Genomic DNA, 19,583 nt, shown 5'->3' with positions numbered 1-19,583 from the left:
CCAAGGGTAACTATTTAAGGAAACAAAATTTCTAATGATGTTAAGGTCTTGTATTTGATCCTAGATGGTATGGAGCCAGTTTCCTTTAAGTAGGCATCTGAACAAATGCCAACACTTTTATCATCATGAGGATGAGACTGCTACATTTATTTCCAACTCATATCCTTATCTTTAGATATCAATTTAAATTATGAAAGTATTTATTGATATTCCTTTCTTTAGTTTTTAAATTTATATTCCCTTTCTAATTTTAAACACATAACTAATGACTGCTTTCAGTACTATTATAATGAGGCTATCACCACTTTAACATAAACTCAAATCAGCCCTGATAGAAACTGAAGTGTCACAAGCTCACCATGAACAATCTAAGAGGTTACCCAGTCACCACGGTGTGTCCGCTCTGTGGCTTGCCATTCAACAGATTAGATTAACTGCATATAAATTGTTATTTATCTGTTATTCACTTAAACAGAAGAGCTAGTTTCTACAGACAACACTCTAATTTATCCTGATAGTTGGAGTACCGCTGGATTTTTATCAGTATGAACAATAAGAAAATTTAATTTAAAAGATAAAGAACTCAGGCATTCAGTCACCTTTAGAAGTTATGAAAGCATTACTTCATCCGAGGGCAAAGCAGCACTCAATCACCCTACTGGCAAACATCTAGAAGCAAACACCGAGAGACCTGGGCACACTTTAGGATATAATTAATCTTGCGAAAAATATAGCTACAGAGGAAAAGAATCAAGGTCAGAATATAATTGCAATATGCTTTTATTTTACTGATGCACTTTCCACTTAAGGTTCTTTAATTTTCACCACTATGTCAAACACAGAAAGAAGTGAGGGAAAAATAAAGCATAATTGAACCATGATTTCTCATGAAGTGCTGGACGAACACCAAGGTCTTCCTGCTAAGAACAGAAATAAAGAGGGTAATTTCCTCAGCAAGCGACTTATCTTCTAAGACCAGATCCATTCATTCAGACCACAAAGGACCCCAACTTCAACGGGTCAACAGGCAGGCCGCCACCAAGAGACCCGGCTCTGGCCACGCGGAGAGAAGCCGGAGGCTCTGGACCAGGGGAAGGCCCTGGAGCCGACCAGGCAGCCTGGCAGACGACAGCTTTCAGGGGCGGGCGTCAAAGTGCCGAAGCGTAAGACAGGTACACGGTCAACCTTTAAATCCAGCAAAAGTGTAAGCGGAACAAAGTAAGGAGAGGGCTGAAGGCGTCCAGAGAGATAGTCCAAAAAGCAGCCCCTGCATTCTCTCTAGTTAGTGCACCGACCTTCCGATCCGAGGATGCAGGTTTGGGAGCCTCAGCAGAGCGTTTCAGCTAACATTTGATTGCTGTCTGAAACTTTTCTAATTTTGAAAGCAAGAGTGCTGACTTTCAACTTTTCCCTTATTTTCCTGTTCCTAGCTGAAGGCCCCAATCCTTTATAGCTCTGACAGGTTTATCCAAAAGGCAAAAATATAAAACAAATTAGCACTGAGCTATCATGTTCTTACCTCGAACACACTGGCGTAATTGGTTTACCTCTCTCAGTTTACAGGGGAGAACCCACGTGAGCCACTAAGTGTCTCATGATAGAGCTTCCCTAGATAGTCACTGTAGCAAAATGGAAGACTCTGGTCTTCTATACAGTACTACTCTGTAAAACCAAAAATAATTCGCAGCTTCTCCCCAACACTGAGAGTACTTTCTACGCTAATCATTCAGTGCATCTGTAAAATCTTTTGTTTTAACTGAGGTATAGTTGATGTACATTATAAGTTCAGGTGTACAACATATTGATTCACAATGATTAAAAGTCCATTTACACTTATTATAAAATACTGGCTATAGTCCCTGTGCTATACAGTATATCCTTGTAGCTTGTTTTATACATGACCATTTGTACCCCTTAATCATCCACTTCTATCTTGCCCCTCGCCCTTCCCTCTCCCCACTTGTAACCACTAGTTTGTTCTCTACATCTGAGTCTGCTTCTCTTTTGTTACATTCACTAGTTTGTTGTATTTTTTAAGTTCCACATATTAGTGATAGCATACACTATTTGTCTTCCTCTGACTTATCTCACTTGGCATAATGCCCTCCGAGTCCATCCACGTTGTTGCAAATGGCAAAATTCCATTCTTTTTATGGCGGAGTCGTGTTCCATTGTGTGTATATGTACCTCATCTTCTTTATTAATTCATCTGTTGATGGACACTTAGGTTGCTTCCATATCTTGGCAATTGGAAATAATGCTGCTATGAACATCGGGGCGCATGTATCTTTTCAATTCAGTGTTTACGTTTTTTCAGGTATATACCCAGGAGCGGAATTGCTGGCTCCTATGGTAGTTCTATTGTTAATTATTTTGAGAGCCCTCCACAGTGGCTGCAGCAATTCACACCCCCAGCAACAGTGCCCGGGGCCCCCTTTCCTCCACGTCCTCGCCGACGTTGTTATTTCTTGTCTTTTTGGTGACGGCCATTTCTGACAGGTGTGAGGTGATAGTTCACTGTGGTTCTGATTTCCATTTCTCTAATAATTAGTGATGTTGAGCATCCTTCCATGTGTCTGTTGGCCATCTGTATGTCTTCTTTGGAAAAATGTCTATTCAGAGGACATCTGTAAATTCTTACAGGTCTCTAGTCTTGCCTGCCTTTGCACTTCATCCTAATACAAGATAAACAAAATAAAAGCTGGATACTAATCCCTGCACCACTGGACTAAAGGATCATACCTTTTTAACAATTAAAAGAAAAGTATGGTCTTCCCTGGTGGCGCAGTGGTTAAGAACCCACCTGCCAATGCAGGGGACACAGGTGCAAGCCCTGGTCCAGGAAGATCCCACATGCACGGGTGCAAGCCCTGGTCCGGGAAGATCCCACATGCCGCAGAGCAACTAAGCCTGTGAGCCACAACTACTGAGCCTGCACTCTAGAGCCCACAAGCCACAACTACTGAGCCCATGTGACACAACTACCAAAGCCCGCGCACCCTAGAGCTCGTGCTCCGCAACAAGAGAAGCCACCACGATGAGAAGCCCACGCACCGCAATGAAGAGTAGCCCCCATTCACCACAACTAGAGAAAGTACGCGCACAGCAACGAAGACCCAACGCAGCCAAAACTTAATTAAGTAATTTAAAATAAATAAATAAATAAATAAAATAAAAGTAAAATCCCAACTGGTGGACCCAGAGGCAGTTTTAATGATGCCACAGAAATAGCAAAGCTCAGAGGCCACCTGGAAGTTTTCTTTCAGATAAAAGGACTGAAAACTCATCCTTGGGCTGCAAGTCAGTCAAACCCAGAGGCAGCCACGGTGGGACACTGAGAGTCGCTCTGCAGCAGGAGGGGAAGAGAAAAGCCTCCGGGGAACCAGGTAAACATGGGCGTTTCAAAGAGCTTCCTGGAAGGACCACAGGATGAAGCCACGTTACACAGGAAGTGAGCTCTGCAGAGCCGCCAACAAAGACCAACAGGGGCTGCACACAGGGAAGTTACTGGGGAGGAGTGGACGGCGGGCCAGAGAAAGCAGGTCCAGGAGCCCCGCCAGGCAGACAGGGGCAGACATGGCGCCGGCCCCACTCTGGTCACATCCGCCAGTGAAGCCATCTGGCCCTGGACTCTTCTTTTCTGGAAAGCTTTTTAGAGCACTGATTTATTCTCTTTACTTGTTATAGGTCTATTTAGATTTTCTATTTCCCATGAGTCAGTTTGATAGTTTGTGTTTCTACGAACTCTCTCAGGTTTTATCTGGCAGAATGAACAAGCTAATTCTAAATCTATATGTAAGTAGAAATGTGCAGAAACAACAAGGACGATTGTGAAAAGAGCTGCTCCTACGAGATATCAAACTTTAAAGCTACGTTTAAGTATTACTGACAAAGAAATAGCAAACCGAAAAAAATAGTCCAGAAACAGACTCGGGTGTAAACGGGAATTCAGTATAAGATAAAACATGGCAAAACCAACAACTGGAGAGCATCCGTGAAGCCTATGATTCTCGGTACTATTCTTACACCTCTAAGTCTGAAATAATGTGAAAACAAACGGTTGAAGAAAAATAATTAAAGGAAAAAAGTGCAATTACAGATACAAGATATCCAAATGTATAAACCCATCCCATGATTCCACTCTTAAAAAGTCAGACAAATCCACAGGACAAAAGGGGAAACAATACGAACAGCAATTAGTAGGACAAATAAAAATAACCGATACACATGAAAAGCTGGTTAATCTCACTAGTAACCAGTGAAACACAAATACATAAATACCATAGGAGATGCCACATCTCATACATTAGATTAAAAACACTTTTACTCAGGTTGGGTAACATGAAGTGCACACAGGAAGGAGGAATAAGCCGACGAGGGCGCATGGAGTGTGGGGACCGGGAAAGCCACCCAGCGCTCAAGACGGAGTCAAACCTACAGCTGTGCCCTCCCCACAGCCGAGCCAGCCCATCTCCCAGGACTGACTTCAGAGAAGCTCATAAACACTCCCAGGGAGGCACATGAAGTGGTGTTCACTTTAATAATGTGGGTAAGATTTAAAACTAAAAGAAAATAATCTGCTCGGATAGGAGAGCAACATGTTAGGCAAAAGGGCCGTGTCCAGGCAGCAACAGTTACAAGCCCAACCCTGCACAGGAGGCCTACAGGGCACCCTGGGGGCCTCCACAGCACACACGCACATGTGGATGCCGTGTGTGTCCCCAAAGCACAAAACAGTACCACCTACGGTCAGATCTGCTTCCATGATTGCTTACGTGCAATTTCACCTGCGAAAAACTAGGTGAAAACAGGAGCCCAGCCACGTGGGCCACACGAACATCCCCACAGACGCACCTGAAACTGCCCTGCCGCCTTCACCCACGCGTTCCAGCAGCCACGACCGTCCATCCTGCCTCCACCCAGGCCCACAAGCTAATACCAGGGCTTTGTCAAGGTCAATGCCGTATTTACTCTAGAATTTGCCCATTCCTTAACCATTTAATATGTGTTAGAAACTGTGCTACAGCTTCCACTTAATTCCTATCCTTTTTTAATGTAACATAATGACAAGGTTTTGAGTGTGGTGCCCCTCACTCTACTTTTTGTCAGAAGTCTGGTTTTTACCGTATGATTTTCCATAGCAGTGATTTTTAGGGACAAATATGTTACATTCTGGGGGAACTAACTGTATTTCAATAGGTACATATACACATATACAGATAACTTGTCTCATTAAAATTGTCAGCACCACAGTTAACCAGATGAGTTCAGTTCACACAGTAATGGTGCAAAGCACGAAAACACGTAATACCCCCCCGCCAGCAAAACCAGACTGAGACTGGGGACCCCTAGTCCGAGCTTTGCCGCCAGCTTGCTGCTCAACAGGGACAAGCGATCTGCCCTTGCTGAGTCCCCACCGCTCAGGGGGGGACGATTTCTCACTGGCCAAGTGCAGCTCTGACTGAGGCAAAGCAGGCCAGGCAGGCCAATGAGGTGCGGTGGCGCCGCTGTGAGGAGGAAATCGTTTCTGGAAAAAATCAAGAAAGGGTAACTGCTCCCACGCTCCTCAAAGCCGCGCCTGAGAAGGGGCCGCGTCCCTTACTTCGTGGTACGTGTCCTCAAGCTCGCCGTCGTAGATCCACCGGTAAAGGAAGCTCAGGACGGGGTGCGACACCAGGCTGAGGATGTGCTGCACCAGGGACCTCATGGAGGGGTCCCCCGTCTTGGTATAGGCATGGACGGCTGAAGCCAGCTCACCTCCCTTCCTTCCTGGGGACACAGCAAAACATCCACGTGGACACTCACGGCAGAAACCAACAACTGAACACTACCGCAAACGGCCAAGTCGCGGAGATGAAGTGTGGCTGCTCTCTTAGTACCGTTAGGATGCAGAAGCAGCGGTCAGCACGTGACGGACCAGGAGCCCAGAGGCCTAGGTTCTACCTGGGCTTCACGTGAGTCAGAGCGCTTCACGTGACTCTCCACGACCTCTATGGAAAACGTGACTCGAGATACGACCGAGAACACGATTCTTCACCTTCTCCTGACTGAGACCCACATCCAGACTCACACTTCATACCGCAATCCAGTACACAAATAGGCATATATAGGAAACAAGAGTTTTACAAACAATACTTACACTTTAAGATTTTCTGTTTTTTCCTTTTTAAGGAAAAAGATTTTCTTATTTTTTCCTTTTTCTCTTTTGGTAATAATACACTGGTCTCAACTCATTAAACTGATGTCATAACCCATTAACTAACTGGTGGCCCTACAGTTTGAAAACATGGCCCTGTGTTAATAGTGCCCGGTGTCCCAGGAGCACAGCTCAGCATAAAATATTGGGAGTGGCAAAAACCAGATCCAACAGTATAAGCACACGAAGAGTTTCCCATGTGAATAATTCTGGAGTTCGTTAGATTGCAGAAAGTTTTTTTTTTTTTTTTAACAGCTTTATTGGACTATAATTTCTTTACAATGGTGTGTTAGTTACTGCTGTATAACAAAGTGAATCAGCTATACACATACATATATCCCCACAGCCCCCCCCTCTTGCATCTCCCTCCCTCCCACCCTCCCTATCCCACCCCTCTAGGTGGTCACAAAGCACCGAGCTGATCTCCCTGTGCTATGCGGTTGCTTCCCACTAGCTATCTATTTTACATTTGGGAGTGTATATGTGTCCATGCCACTCCCTCACTGTGTCCCAGCTTACCCTTCCCACTCCCCATGTCCTCAAGTCCATTCTCTCTACGTCTGCATCTTCGGATTGCAGACAGATTTTAAGGGAAGGACTGATGTACCCTGACTTTAGTGAGATCCCTCTTGGCATGTGTGCACAGAGACAGAGCCAGTTGGCAGGTTATGAGGACAGGGCATGAAGAAGGCCCGGAGCGGGGACCCCAGCGCCCCAGGGAGGGCAAAGCCTGGGGGCCTAGGGAGGAGCTGGAGGCGCCAGGACCAAGAAAGGGATGGGGGTCGGCAGGAAGACAGTTGGGGGGCTGCCGGTAGCTGGAGAGAAAGGAGGCATTTACTCACTGTATTCGACTTCTTTCTTCTTTTGAGGAAGGTGCCCCCCACACCGTGCCCTTGGAGTCAGTGGCCCCGAGAACCATCCCGCGGGAGGGGGGCAGCGCACGCGCAGCCAGGAGGGCAGGGTGGTCACCAGCCCCCACATCTCACCTGGCCCTCCCACCCCGAGGGGGCAGGGATCCCCAGTGCCCACGGTTACAGATGAGGAGAGACAAAGGGCTTCCTGGCCAAGGGAGCACACACAGTGAGAAAGATGCTGAGAAGCAACTAGAAACACAGGCTGAGAGCCCAGGGGAGGCCCCACCCAGACGCGCAAACAAGGGAACTTGTGACGCAGCTGCTGAGCCCAGACGTGAGCCAGAACCTGGGGGGGAGTGAAGCGCTAGGAGAGGCTGCTAATTGAAAGACGAATAAAAGAGGAACAGAGATAAGCAGCTGGAACACGTGGGCCAGAGAAAAAGGCGAAATCTCTGAAAACTAGACCCCGCCCCCTTCCCCTCAAGGAAGTCCTGAGCCTCCAAAGCATAAACACTGGGCTGTGAGGGCAGCTGGTTATTCTCCCTATAATTTCATGTCTATTAATTTGTATTTAATCAGCATCCTTCTGGCTGTTAAGCATACAAAAGGGGCAGGCACAAAAACAAACCTCGGTGACATTCCCTAAAACCTGCTTTGAAATAAAGCAAAATGACCTTGGCAGTGGTCCACCAGCGCTGCCAGGGTCTTCAGTCTTATCTTGGGGTCGTACGTCCAAACCAGGAGACGCCGGAGCGTTAAGCTACTCTCAAGACCCAAATTCACACCCTGATCATCTTCTAACTGTAGCTGAAAAACAGGAAAGACAGAATGTGTAAGTACAGGTCACCAAACAGGCCAAGCATGTCTTAATCCATGTGAAGTAGACACGGGGAAAGGATTATCCTCATAAAAATGAAACAGAAGGTCCCTCTGAGACAGTGACAGTTCCTTCAAGCTACAAAGGAGGTCTGTTTCAATGGCAGACAGGACCCTGAAAATTAGCAATGAACTGGCTCTAGGACACACTGAAACTTTACAGATATCCAATCCTTCCCAACAGGATTATCAGATTTTTATCTTTCAAAAGTAATGTACGAAGAAACTTAAAAATTCTGTACAGTGGCATTTCCTAACACTTCAAATCCTGAAGAAATTAAAAATAAGGTATTTACCTGGGAATGTAGAACAGACAGTAAGCGGTAGTATTCTCTGAGCTCCTGGTGCAACGCAGCACAAAAGCTCTGTGGAGAAAGGACGGAGCACAATTAAAGTAGGACACGGTCACTGCACACGACGGTCACTACACCGCAACACACGGGGACCTCGCAGGACGACGCCTTGAGACAAAGTTCGGGTGTCCGCGAAACGAAAGTCTGCTTCTGTCCACAGTCCCCACGCAGGTGTACCCACCACGACATACGCATCTAATAGCACCCGGAAAGGGCTGTCCCTCAGCGTGAGCTTTGCAGGAGGGAAGTGGAGAAACAGTGCATTTTTCATAAGCTAAAGGGCATTCACTTTAGACGCTGGCGCTTTATTTTCAGATTACGTCCCTTCTAATTTTTTTTCATTGAAGTATAGTTGATTTACAATATTCTGTTAGTTTCAGGTGTACAGCAAAGTGATTCGGTTATACATATATATGTATACATCTATATTCTTTTTTTTGTACTCTTTTCTGTTATAGCTTATTACAGGATACTGAATATAGTTCCCGGTGCTATACAGCAGGTCCTTGTTGTTTACCTATTTTATATATACACAGTACCGTGTATCTGCTAATTCCAAACTCCTAACTTATCCCTCCCACCACCTTCCCTTTGGTAACCACGAGTATGTCCTCTGTGTCCTTGAGAAACCTGTCTGTCCTTCGCAGGTTCTGTCGCAGGCTCTCCTCCTGCATATCCCTAGGCTTAGGCCCAGAGTTCATTCCAGAGGAACAGGAGTATGTGAAGGTCCTTCTGATACCTTTTCAGAATTTAAGATTGAAAAGGTACAAGGCAGTTTTTAATAATGTGGATGGTACAACTCTCCTCACCAAAGTGGGGGGAACTGGCATGGAGTTGCCAATTTAAAAATATCACTAGTGCAGCACGTTAGAGAACATAAAAGAAACATTAAGTGTCTATCAACAGATGACTGGATAAAGAAGATGTGGTGTGGGTGTGTGTGTGCGCGTACATACACACACACACACACACACACACACACACACATATGCGATGGAATATTACTCAGCTATAAAAAAAGAATGAAATAATGCCACTTGCAGAAGCATGGATGGACCTAGAGATTACCATACAAAGTGAAGTAAGTCAGCCAAAGACAAATATCATATGATACCACTTCAATGTGGAATCTAAAAATAATACAAATGAACCTATTTACAAAACAGAAACAGACTCACAGACAGAAAACAAACGTACGGTTACCAAAGGAGAAAGGGAGGGAAGGGAGGGAGGGACAAACTGGGAGTATGGGATTACAGATGCACACTACTATAGTGAAATAGATAAACAGGAATTTACTGTATAGCACAGGCAACGATATTCAATATTTGTAACTACAATGGAAGGTAATAAAAATACATACATATATACGTATAACCAAATCACTCTGATATACACCTGAAACACAACACTGTAAATCAACTATCCTTCAATTAAAAAAAGGTTTTTTTAATTGAGAGAATCAAGTCAAAGGGAAAATACACTAAAATATGTAAAGTGACTCATACATGGTCAGTGTTCCTAAGTATTCATTAAACATTTTTAAAAATCGCTATATTTGATTATCTTTGTCACTATCCACTATGTTTTCTCTTTTCTTGAGTTGACCATGACTGACACAGTCCATTTTCAAACCTTCTTTATGTAAAAAGAACCCTCTTCAGAATGACTTTCTTATAAGATTCTAAGGAGATTAAGCATTTCCCGAGGTGAATGTCACCCCAAAACCCCACGTGTCTCCGTAACAAAGAACATACCTGGCCTACAAGTCCAAATGAACGGTCTAGGCTCCTCTGGTCAGTGTATTTTCTGATTTTATTATGTAACCATCCCAACTCAGCAAGTCTGACTGTCGTATCCCTCAAAGATTTATTTAGGTTTGCCTAAAAAGTAAATATATCCAGAGTTTAAAATAAAAAAATTTTAACACTAGGATTTTAATCATTATTATTGTTTTAACCATTTGTACTTTTATAATTCTTAGGCTTCAACATAAGAAACTTAAAGATAACTAATACACCATCACTCAAGTGAAAGCAGTGAGACTCTAGGGAACAAGAAGCGTCACAGAGCAGGCAGAGAAGTAAGACACCTCTGAGCAAGTGTTAGGCCTGGGTCCCACCGCCCCAGGAGTGACTGGCCGGGGTGCCGGCGTGGCAGGGACAGTCTGTGACATCAGTGGCCTCATGACTCGGCTAAGAGTCGCAAAAGGACAGAGGGTCAACAAGAAGGACTGTGGGAAAGGCAGGTTCTGGAAGACAGAAGCAAAGATGCCAGGATACCTGGCCGTCAGGTAACTCGGGCACCACCGCCACAGGAGGAAAGGGGGCAACGCGCTGAGGATCAAACCAGGGCGCAAACCAGGGTTCCGTGGTGCAGGCTGACCAGGACTCCCGAATCTGCACGCCAGCCCTCGTGACCCTAGTACTGCCTCACAAACCAACCGTGCCTGCCTGGTCCTGATGCCATCTGTCTAGACTTCTGAACACTTCAGACGGGGTTTCAGTGACTGTACCTTTCCCTCCACTTTGTAACAGTTGTCAGCGTTGCTCATCTTGACATTTCTGCCGTCTATGCCCTGGAAGACGTACAGAATATCTCTGACTAGGGCTGCCTCGGCAACTTCCACAGCACCTGTAACACGGTTTTTACAAGGTGAAATAAATCGCACAACACAATTCGCTCCAGGTAATATATTTGCAACCAGAACAAAATTTAAAAACTAAATAAATGAGTTTAAGATGAGAAAGAATATGAAGTTATAAGAAAAAAGGATTTTCTGAAAATGATATGGAGATCATATAATTTCTCTTCCAAAAGTCTTTTAAAAAGACAAAGCAGTATGTGGGAGTTTAACATATGATCAAGGAGCAGCACAAATCAATCACAAAAGGATGGATAATTATTTCACACGACGTTTAGAAAACTGGCTACACAGCAAGCACGCAAACCTGGTTCCATCTCCATCACCATGACGAAAGCAGTTAACACAGCAGAAACGGATTTATGATTTCCACAAACCTTGGAACAAAAGCTAACTCAGAATTTAGGTGTTACCCAATGTCATGACAAGAGGCAAAGCCCACAGATCCAAGGTCTCAGTGGGAGGAGACACAGCGAGAGCCCAGTGGGGTCAGGCTCCCACTCCAGGCTGCAGTCAGTTGTGGCTATAATGGTCTATAAATATCGGATTGCAGCAAACCGGGCCTATCGTCACTGGGGAAGGGAGAGCAGACCCAGGAAAGCACTCAGCAAGGACCTGAGGGGTGGGCGGCTCTGGGGAGGCACAGTCAGGGTGACAGGGTGACAAAGCCAGCCTGGAGGACTGAGGCTCCTGAACCCGGTCACCAGAACGAGAAACCAGGCCAAGGCTGTGAGCGTTTAAAACAAGGGGTGCATCCCTACTCACCACCTGCATCCCCTTCTCTCCGTGGCCTCGTCACATTGCGAGAAACAGCGCTGGGGACACCTTTCGAGGTAGTGGTTTGTAAAGAAGGCTGGTTTGCAGTTAAAGTCCATGCAAGACGTGAGCTCAGCTGCTGTCGAAGACAATCTCCCACGCCCGGAGCTGGGTGAGACTGTCTGAAAGAGGAAGGGACCGTCTGTGTCTTCAAATGCCCGGCTCTTCATGGAGGACACTGAGACAGCCGAAGACACACCACCACCGCGCCCCCGTGTCCCAGCGACGACGCCCAAGGCCTCCTGGGCTCCCGCAGTGGCTCTCGGGCTCTTCCTGCCACCTCCACAGACTTCTCAACACACAAGTCACAACCTACTGGACTTTTCTTTACAAATACATAACACACGCCACCCAGCTAAAACCACTTTGAGATTCACTACTGGTTTTACCCTGAAAGTTAACATCTTTCATCCAGTCAACATTCGTTGAGTTAAAAAAATCTGAAACACTGTCCCCCCTTCCGTCCTCCCTGTCCCTCAGTCTTCACAGCACTTGATACGAAAAGAAATGTCGTAATCCGCAATTAGTTTTAAAAATGCACAAACATAAAATACAAGGCAAAGGCACCTCCAAGGTCAAGACAGCTTCTAATAATTTGGAGAACGTGTCAAAGCTGCTCCCTGAAGATGCAGGAAGCTGACAGCTGATTTCTAATGACATGTTTTGACAACCGCAACAAAAATAGCGCTTCCTGGGACCGCAAAATACAGAAACGAGGATCTCAGTGGCACTACTGCTTCCAAGTGGTGAGCTCTGGTTTTAACTGGTCGAGTAAGAGAGGAAAGAAAAACCTGAAATGGCCCTGACTTTTCCCTATTTTTGACGGGGGGGAAAAGTCATCAACAACACTAAATTAAAACTATGTTTTTGAATAGTCCTAAATTTAAGAAAAAATTCTAAAAGACCACTTCAGTTCAAAGTTGTCTATACAGCTTTTTCGATATCATGACACTAATTATTTCAAATACTTATTTTAAAGGTGAAAATATGAACATCTGTTTATTCTTTTAGCCAAAATATGAGTTTAAGATGAAATTTGGGGATGTATTGTGCTGTCTTTCTAAAATACTAGACTCTATTTATTCCACACGTGTGGTACACACATTCTATCTTCTGATAACTTTAACAAGATCTGATTAAGTCGCACAGTGACTTATAACTGTATTGCGCTCATGTGGAAAACGTCATTTGATGGTAAATCCTTGGTCACTGTTCTCCTGGAAAAATACCCACTTTCTGACATTTCAGAGCACAGTCTGCATTAATGGGATTTCTAGGAATGTGTATGGAAAAACACGCAGGAGAGCAGCGTTCCAAGTCCATCCCGGCACTGGCACTCGCTTATTCTCAGCCACGAGCTCTGCGTGTAACCGGACGTGACAGCACGTTGATATAAAAGCACCGTAAGGTGCCACACTCCTCAGTCTGAAGATCTCAGCGCTTGAGGACGAGACAGCTTTATCTTATGTTCCTGACATCTTAAATAACTGAGGAAGAGAACAGCACACCTATGAAGGCGACAACATGCACTGAGAGAAGTATGAGAGCCCAGCAAGAGCCTGTCGCTCAGTTACGCCAGAGAAGGCTCTGCACGCCGTCGCGTGAGCGGGCCCCCTGCTATAACGGGCCTGTGCCTTAACAGGCGGGAGTCGGCCCAAACCCTTCACAGTCAGCTAGGACTAAACGCGGGAAGAGCTCCCGTCTGAAACGGAGGGAGTGCTTGGAAGGGAACATCCTAGATAAAGCACCTCAGACCCGGCGCCTAGAACATCCCTGGCACATACGAGGCTCTGGAGGTCGTTTCGGTGAAGACGAAATGCCTGATTAAAGGCCGAGCACGCCCCACTCCTACTGTGTGAGGACTCCCGCGCGCGAGCTGGGTTACCCCGGGAGGAGAGGCTGAGGCGTCGGGGTCGGGCCGCTGAGGGCGCACACGCCGATGCTGCTGACGCCGCTGCTGCCCAGGCTGCCAGAGCTCTGGGCCGGCGGGACGCTGCGGTCCTGGTAGTTCAGGGGCAGGGTCTGAGGCCTGGCGTAGTAGTAGGGCGTGGAGTGAGCGTCTCGGGGTAGCGCTTGAGCAAACAACGTGGCATAGCTAGAAACCTGAAAATAAAAGGCGGCACGAATATGGGTACGAAATTACAGAACGCTTTCCCACACCCGCAAAGATAATTTACATTCAGACTTTGGTTCTATTTTTGTAACTGGATTTTGTGCAGGCAGACCTCAGAGACATTGTGGGTTCAGTTCCAGACCACCGCAATAAAATGAGTAGTGACACAAAGCAAGTCACACGAATTTTCTGGCTTCCCAGTGCATATAAGAGTTATGTGTACACTATACTGTAGTCTATTGAGTATGCAGTAGCATTTGGTCTAAAAAGCAATATACACACCTTAATTGAAAAATACCTTATTGCTTAAAAATGCTAACCATCGTCTGACAATGTAAAGTTGCCACACACCTTCAACTTGTAAAAAATGCAGTATCTGAGAAGCACAATAAAACGAGATGTGCCTGTATTTATTAAACGATAAATCAGTTATTACAGTTTTGAAATATGCCTGAACTGATAAAGTTCTGGAAAGTTTCCTGAATCTCAAAACTCCCACATGGTCTGATAACTAAACACTTTACTCAGAAACCAAGCAAACTGAAACTCAAATAATTACTCAAATATTTTTAGAAGTCTGGCATTATTATGCAATGAAAGAATGCTCATTACTCAGACTAAGGCTTTAAAGGTCAATATGACTCTTTCACCCACATTCTTCAACTCTCTAAACACTCAAATTTCTGTGGTCGAGCATCTTATTACACCAGACTCTCTGGGACTCTGGGCGGCGGCCCAATAGCTCTTTCAAACACCACACGGGTCAAAAACTGAACCCACTGACAACAAACTTTTCATGGTATAAGAGTAATTAATGTTCATCATGATATCTGAAAGCCCAAGAAAACGCTAAAAGGTCTTCTAACCCAAAGAGTAATGAAGCTGTGCTAATATTAATAACTTCACAGAATAAAAATCTGAAAACTGATAGTTTATACTCTATTTAACCAGACATTGTTATATTTGAAGTAATAACATGATTCTCAAGAAACATCTTAAGGAAACACAGCACACTGACTAAAAATGCCCTTAAAAACAAAACAGAAAGAAAGAAAAAGAAATCTCTTGACCCTCGTGACTGCCCAGAAAACTATACAAAATTTTTTTGCTTTTCTCCTACTATTTTCTTAAGTATGGAAGCCAATTCCTATCAAAATTTGGTGTAACTGTCCCAGCAAAAGACACTGTGCTTTAAACAGGCGTCGAGCTGTGAAAACAGAGCCTCTCACCTTGTTAGGCTGCTTGCGCGGATCTTCACTAAGGCTTAGCAAGAGGTAGAGAATTGACCATTTATTTTTCAAAACTCCCTGTTTAGAAAGAAAACAGTAAAAGAACAACTTTGTACTAGTTCCCAATTTTATCTTCCTCTCTCCTAAATTACCCTTATTTCCAAAATAGAAAAGCATTTTAAAGTTCACCTGGTAACATCAAACCTAAATTTGTCGGTTTTTCAGGCACTACCACAGTGCCATCCATGAGAAGGCAAGAGAACGTTCTCAAGAGGTCAAGACCCTTGGAACATTTAACCCCCTGAAATCTAACTCCAAAGTCCCAATGCGAACATTTTTTCAACTACCCTATTCCTGTCTAACGGTATTTCCTCCCTGAAATAATTCTTATAATAACCAACTTCCAAAACACAGTGATTATAATACCATCACAAAATGTGTGAATGCTTTCCCCGCCTTAAGTCCAATTTAAGCCATAAAAAAAGAGTATTAGGAAAAAAGAAAATAATTCCGAAGTATAAGACGTAGGTCTCGGCATCATGCACTCTTGGGAAATTCAAGGTTCTGAAGCACTTAGGTGTCAGGATAACTACCCCTAGGTTTCTATGCAAGGTAATCATAATGACTTCATTAATTTCCAAACATGTATCACTCCCCCCGATTCACAACCGTTAACAGCAAGCAGCCCGCCCTCGATACGTTTTACCCCAAATTTACAGTGCATTCCACTCTATTCCTGTGTTCCTACCTTTCCTATGCATAGGCTAGAAACTATAAATACTTTATTTACAAAACAAATTATGGGACTGTTACTCACGTTGCACAAGTTCTTCATTATATGTATAAAATATTCCTAGAAAGTTTCTTTAAAGAATAAGCTCATTCCAGGTATTTAATTGATTCACACAGAATTTTTCAGAAACAGCCAACTCCCCAGCTGGGACAACAGCAAGGAAGAAAGAGGCCAGCCCTGACCGAGGCCTCAGCCCAGTGGTAAGCAGACGTTCGGGCATACACTTCGGTATCATGAACTACCCTTCCAGACACAGGAGGATCGCTCAGTGGTCCAGGCTCACAAAAGGACCCCCCGAGGAGACATGCATCTCTCAGAAACAGAGACGTGTGTCCCTGCAGCGCAGCAGGAGGGGCTCACTCTTCCCTACCCTGCCTGTTCCAGAGGAAGCCAACCAGAAGCAAGGGAGCCTAGGGGCTGCGATCCACACCCGTCAGCACCCCGGAGCCCGAAGCAGCAGAAAGGGGGAGAGAACAGAGCTGGTGGGACCACCAGAATCAACAACTCCAGCAGCACACACGTTTCAGATGATTCTAAACCACTTCAGACCCTGCTGTCTTAGACTTTGAAACTGAAAGGACCTCAATTCACACATAAAACGTTAAACGCTGCGCACACCCTGAATTCTAAATGTGGAAGCGCGTATCAGGGCCCCGTAAGCCCTAGAGGAGCATGGGAACAAGCGTTGCGCGCGCAGTTACTTTGAGCGGCGCGCACCCCGGCCCACCCCTCCCGAGGCCCCGGCCCCCCCCGCCCAGCCCCGCTTCCCCCCCCCCCCCCCCGCCGCCCCTCCTCGTCTTCAGCTCTGCCCCGCCCGCCACGGTCCAGCTTCTAGCCCAGGACACCCTGCCCACACCTCTGCTCCCTGACTCCTGCCTGGGGTCTAAGGACACAATGGCAAACGGTAAAGGGCCCCTCGGACCTGCCCTGGTGCCCACGGGCACACTGCTGGAAGGCCCTGACGGGTGGGAGGGAGGACCAAACACAGACCACGGCTGTGGTTCCAAAGAAGCGGACGTTTCAGCAACAAGAAGGGACGGCTCCCGCCGCTCGCTAACGTCTTCCACCACGCTTCAGCCTCCAGCCCTAGGAAGCCGGCTACTATGTAAAGCATCGCCGCTTTAGGAATAAGCATTTGGTGTTCCAAACTGAACTGTGGGAAACAGCCATTTAAATTAGAAACGTCTTAAATATGTTTTCACCTAATGGCCAGTGTTAACAGACATAACAGCTCTTACTGATGAAATCTCCCTTTGGGGATCTCAGGAAGGCTAATCAGCATTTCGGGAATGTGACATCTGATAAGCAGATCTTGGTAATATTCAATGCACAAGTGAAATTGTTTTTAAAAATAGAGAAAGATTAAGAAAACCAAATAATACAGCAGTTTGAAACTACCTGCCTGGAAACGACTGTACAAAAAAGGTTCCTCTTTTTCTTTGGATTTTATAATTTAATGTTAGATTATGTTCATATTGAAAGGTTTTTTTTTAATCATATCTCTTGCAAGGTCATTTCTTAACTTCATAAATATCAAAGATGGAAAAACATACTTAAAGCAGTGAATCCAAGTAAATCCAATTGAATTAAGGAATCAAAATGGTCAGCACATAAGGTTAGGCTTCTTTTTAGGGGCACAACAGACGAACAGAGAGGAAGACTTGAAAGAAGCACGAGTGCTACCACTGGCAGCGTCAGGCACTGCTCCGTGATGTCACCATCGTGAGACTAACCCCGGATTTTTGAGCAAAGCAGTAAACTTCTCAGGATTTCACTCTCTTCTCTATAAGAGAAGGGAGACGGCTACCTAGCTGTCCAGCTTCCTTTATAGTCTGAATCACAAAAATCTCCCCCTAGGATTCAGTTAGTTTACTGGAGTAAAGGCCAGCAGAGTCTTTTATAAAAATAACAGGTTAGACAAACCACTCACGTGCAAGTATCAACATCCAAGCACAAAATGTTCAAATCAATTTTGTATTTATTTACTGTGACAGTAATTTACTGTAACTTATTCACAGTAACAGCAGGAATTGCACCTGATGAACAGTGAGATGCACCAACAAGCTAAGCCTCTGCTGTCGTGTGTAGACAAGTCAAAGCTTCTGCTGACGTGCTTCCTCCCAGGGACGTAACTAAGGCTTCGGTGACATGCTCACTGCCCAGGAAGTCTGATCGCTTTCTCACTGCAGCTTCATTCATCTTTATAAGCAATTTCACATTCAACCCAGCTAGAAGCTACTTCTAACACCGAACGTCTTTGAAAAGCAAACACTATCTAGAGTTGAAAGCCACTACCCAACACAGAGAAGGTGACCACGTGCTCCCAGCCACACTGACTGCCTCGCCAACGGCAGAGCAGCTTTCAGACACGTGCGTGATACCTGTGAGTGAAGTTTCCTGTGGAGTTCTGCAAATAATGCAGCATCTGCTTCTCTTCTCTGTCGGGTAACTGGAAAGTCAGAAAATGAGCATGTTAATGACACACACCAAAGTTTACTCTTATGATACTATTTCACCATTCACAGTAATGGATAACTCTGACGTCTGCAACGAATCTTGAGCTTAAGAATCAAAATAACCAGGCAACGTCACTTCAACTCCATAAATTTCGTCAGGTCACTGGATCTGAGATTTGTAAAATATGGACAAAATTAGGCTGGAATCAAAGAGTTTATGTGAAAATTAGCTAAACTAACAGAAATGATGGGATTTTTTTAGATCCTACCTATAAATAGTAACAAACCGCCCAGTGAGGCAAAGTACCACGAGTTCAGCTAGTTAATAAAGGCCACCTGGAGGGAGGGATGGGAAGTGAAAACATCTCTGGGATCCTAACTGCAAAAGGCAATAACAGAGAAGTACCCCATTCATGACAGTGTGACTTAAAACCACACCTTCTAAGCTTTTTTGTTAATATATACGCAATGCTTCATCTTGCTTTGGTGTAAGATATAATAGTCAGTTACTGTTTCAAAATCGAAATTGAAACAGCCAAGGGGCTAATCTTCACCCAGGAATTCGTTCCATGCCTGCGTGTCCCCAGGGCTCACGGCCACAGCACATTCTCTAGAAGCCAAGGGAACCAACGAGAAGCTCACTCGCCGCTCGGCTCCATGAAGGAGGACGTGGGCCTGGGAAGAGACGCTCACCCACATCCAGCACGCTGCACGCACCGCCTGTGCACAGATGCCTCTCCGAGGAATCCCGCTACAGCCGAGAGAGAAGCACCGCCCTCAGAAGCTGGCTCACGGGAATCCACGTCTATTCACCCCAGCGTAGCAGGACTGCTTTCTTACAATCTCATCAGCCAAGCTCACTTAGTTTAAATGCTCGAATTCTCCTCTAGAAAGACAATGACCGACTTGACAGCCAGTACCTTTTCACATTCATCACCTAGGAAAGGGTCCCCGCATCATGTACTGACCGTATGGCCCAGCATGTCTCGCATGGACATGCCAGAGGTCGCTTCACCCTGATCAAGCGGCACCTCCAAGTCTCCCTGTGCAGAACGGCAGCGCCCTCTTTAAAATGCACTATTACAAAACGCATTCAACAGAATGAATGCAGCTAAAAATTCAATATAATTTACTTTTACATGTTATTTCTACAGAATGGGACTAATGCTAACTCAGATATAAAAGTCACAGGACAATAAAATATAGTAAGTGATATTAATAAAAATGAACACAGAATATTCACCCCCAAAATG

General features: G+C 45.1%; 1 protein-coding gene across 4 annotated transcripts in view; it reads right to left on the bottom strand.

The window, feature by feature from the left end:
• The window catches only part of TUBGCP3 (tubulin gamma complex component 3), a 60,855-nt gene that overhangs the window by 31,824 nt on the left and 9,448 nt on the right, over positions 1-19,583 (bottom strand). For 2 of the 4 annotated variants that reach the window (XM_027115805.1, XM_027115806.1), the window contains exons 3-11: positions 18,256-18,323; positions 15,082-15,159; positions 13,625-13,842; positions 11,689-11,861; positions 10,795-10,913; positions 10,037-10,162; positions 8,223-8,291; positions 7,725-7,857; positions 5,603-5,769 (exon numbers count right to left, since the gene is read on the bottom strand). In XM_027115805.1, coding sequence (XP_026971606.1) covers positions 5,603-5,769; positions 7,725-7,857; positions 8,223-8,291; positions 10,037-10,162; positions 10,795-10,913; positions 11,689-11,861; positions 13,625-13,842; positions 15,082-15,159; positions 18,256-18,323 — 1,151 coding nt within the window. The remainder of the gene's footprint in view (positions 1-5,602; positions 5,770-7,724; positions 7,858-8,222; positions 8,292-10,036; positions 10,163-10,794; positions 10,914-11,688; positions 11,862-13,624; positions 13,843-15,081; positions 15,160-18,255; positions 18,324-19,583) is intronic. The other 2 variants (XM_027115807.1, XM_027115808.1) reach the window with 2 other exon arrangements.

The sequence above is a fragment of the Aethalodelphis obliquidens genome, unplaced genomic scaffold, assembly GCF_003676395.1.
Source record: "Aethalodelphis obliquidens isolate GAN/ISIS:26980383/991018 unplaced genomic scaffold, ASM367639v1 scaffold15, whole genome shotgun sequence".
Lineage (NCBI taxonomy): Eukaryota > Metazoa > Chordata > Mammalia > Artiodactyla > Delphinidae > Aethalodelphis > Aethalodelphis obliquidens.
The sequence above is the reverse complement of the archived record's forward strand: the minus strand, read 5'-3'. Positions and strand labels throughout refer to the sequence as shown.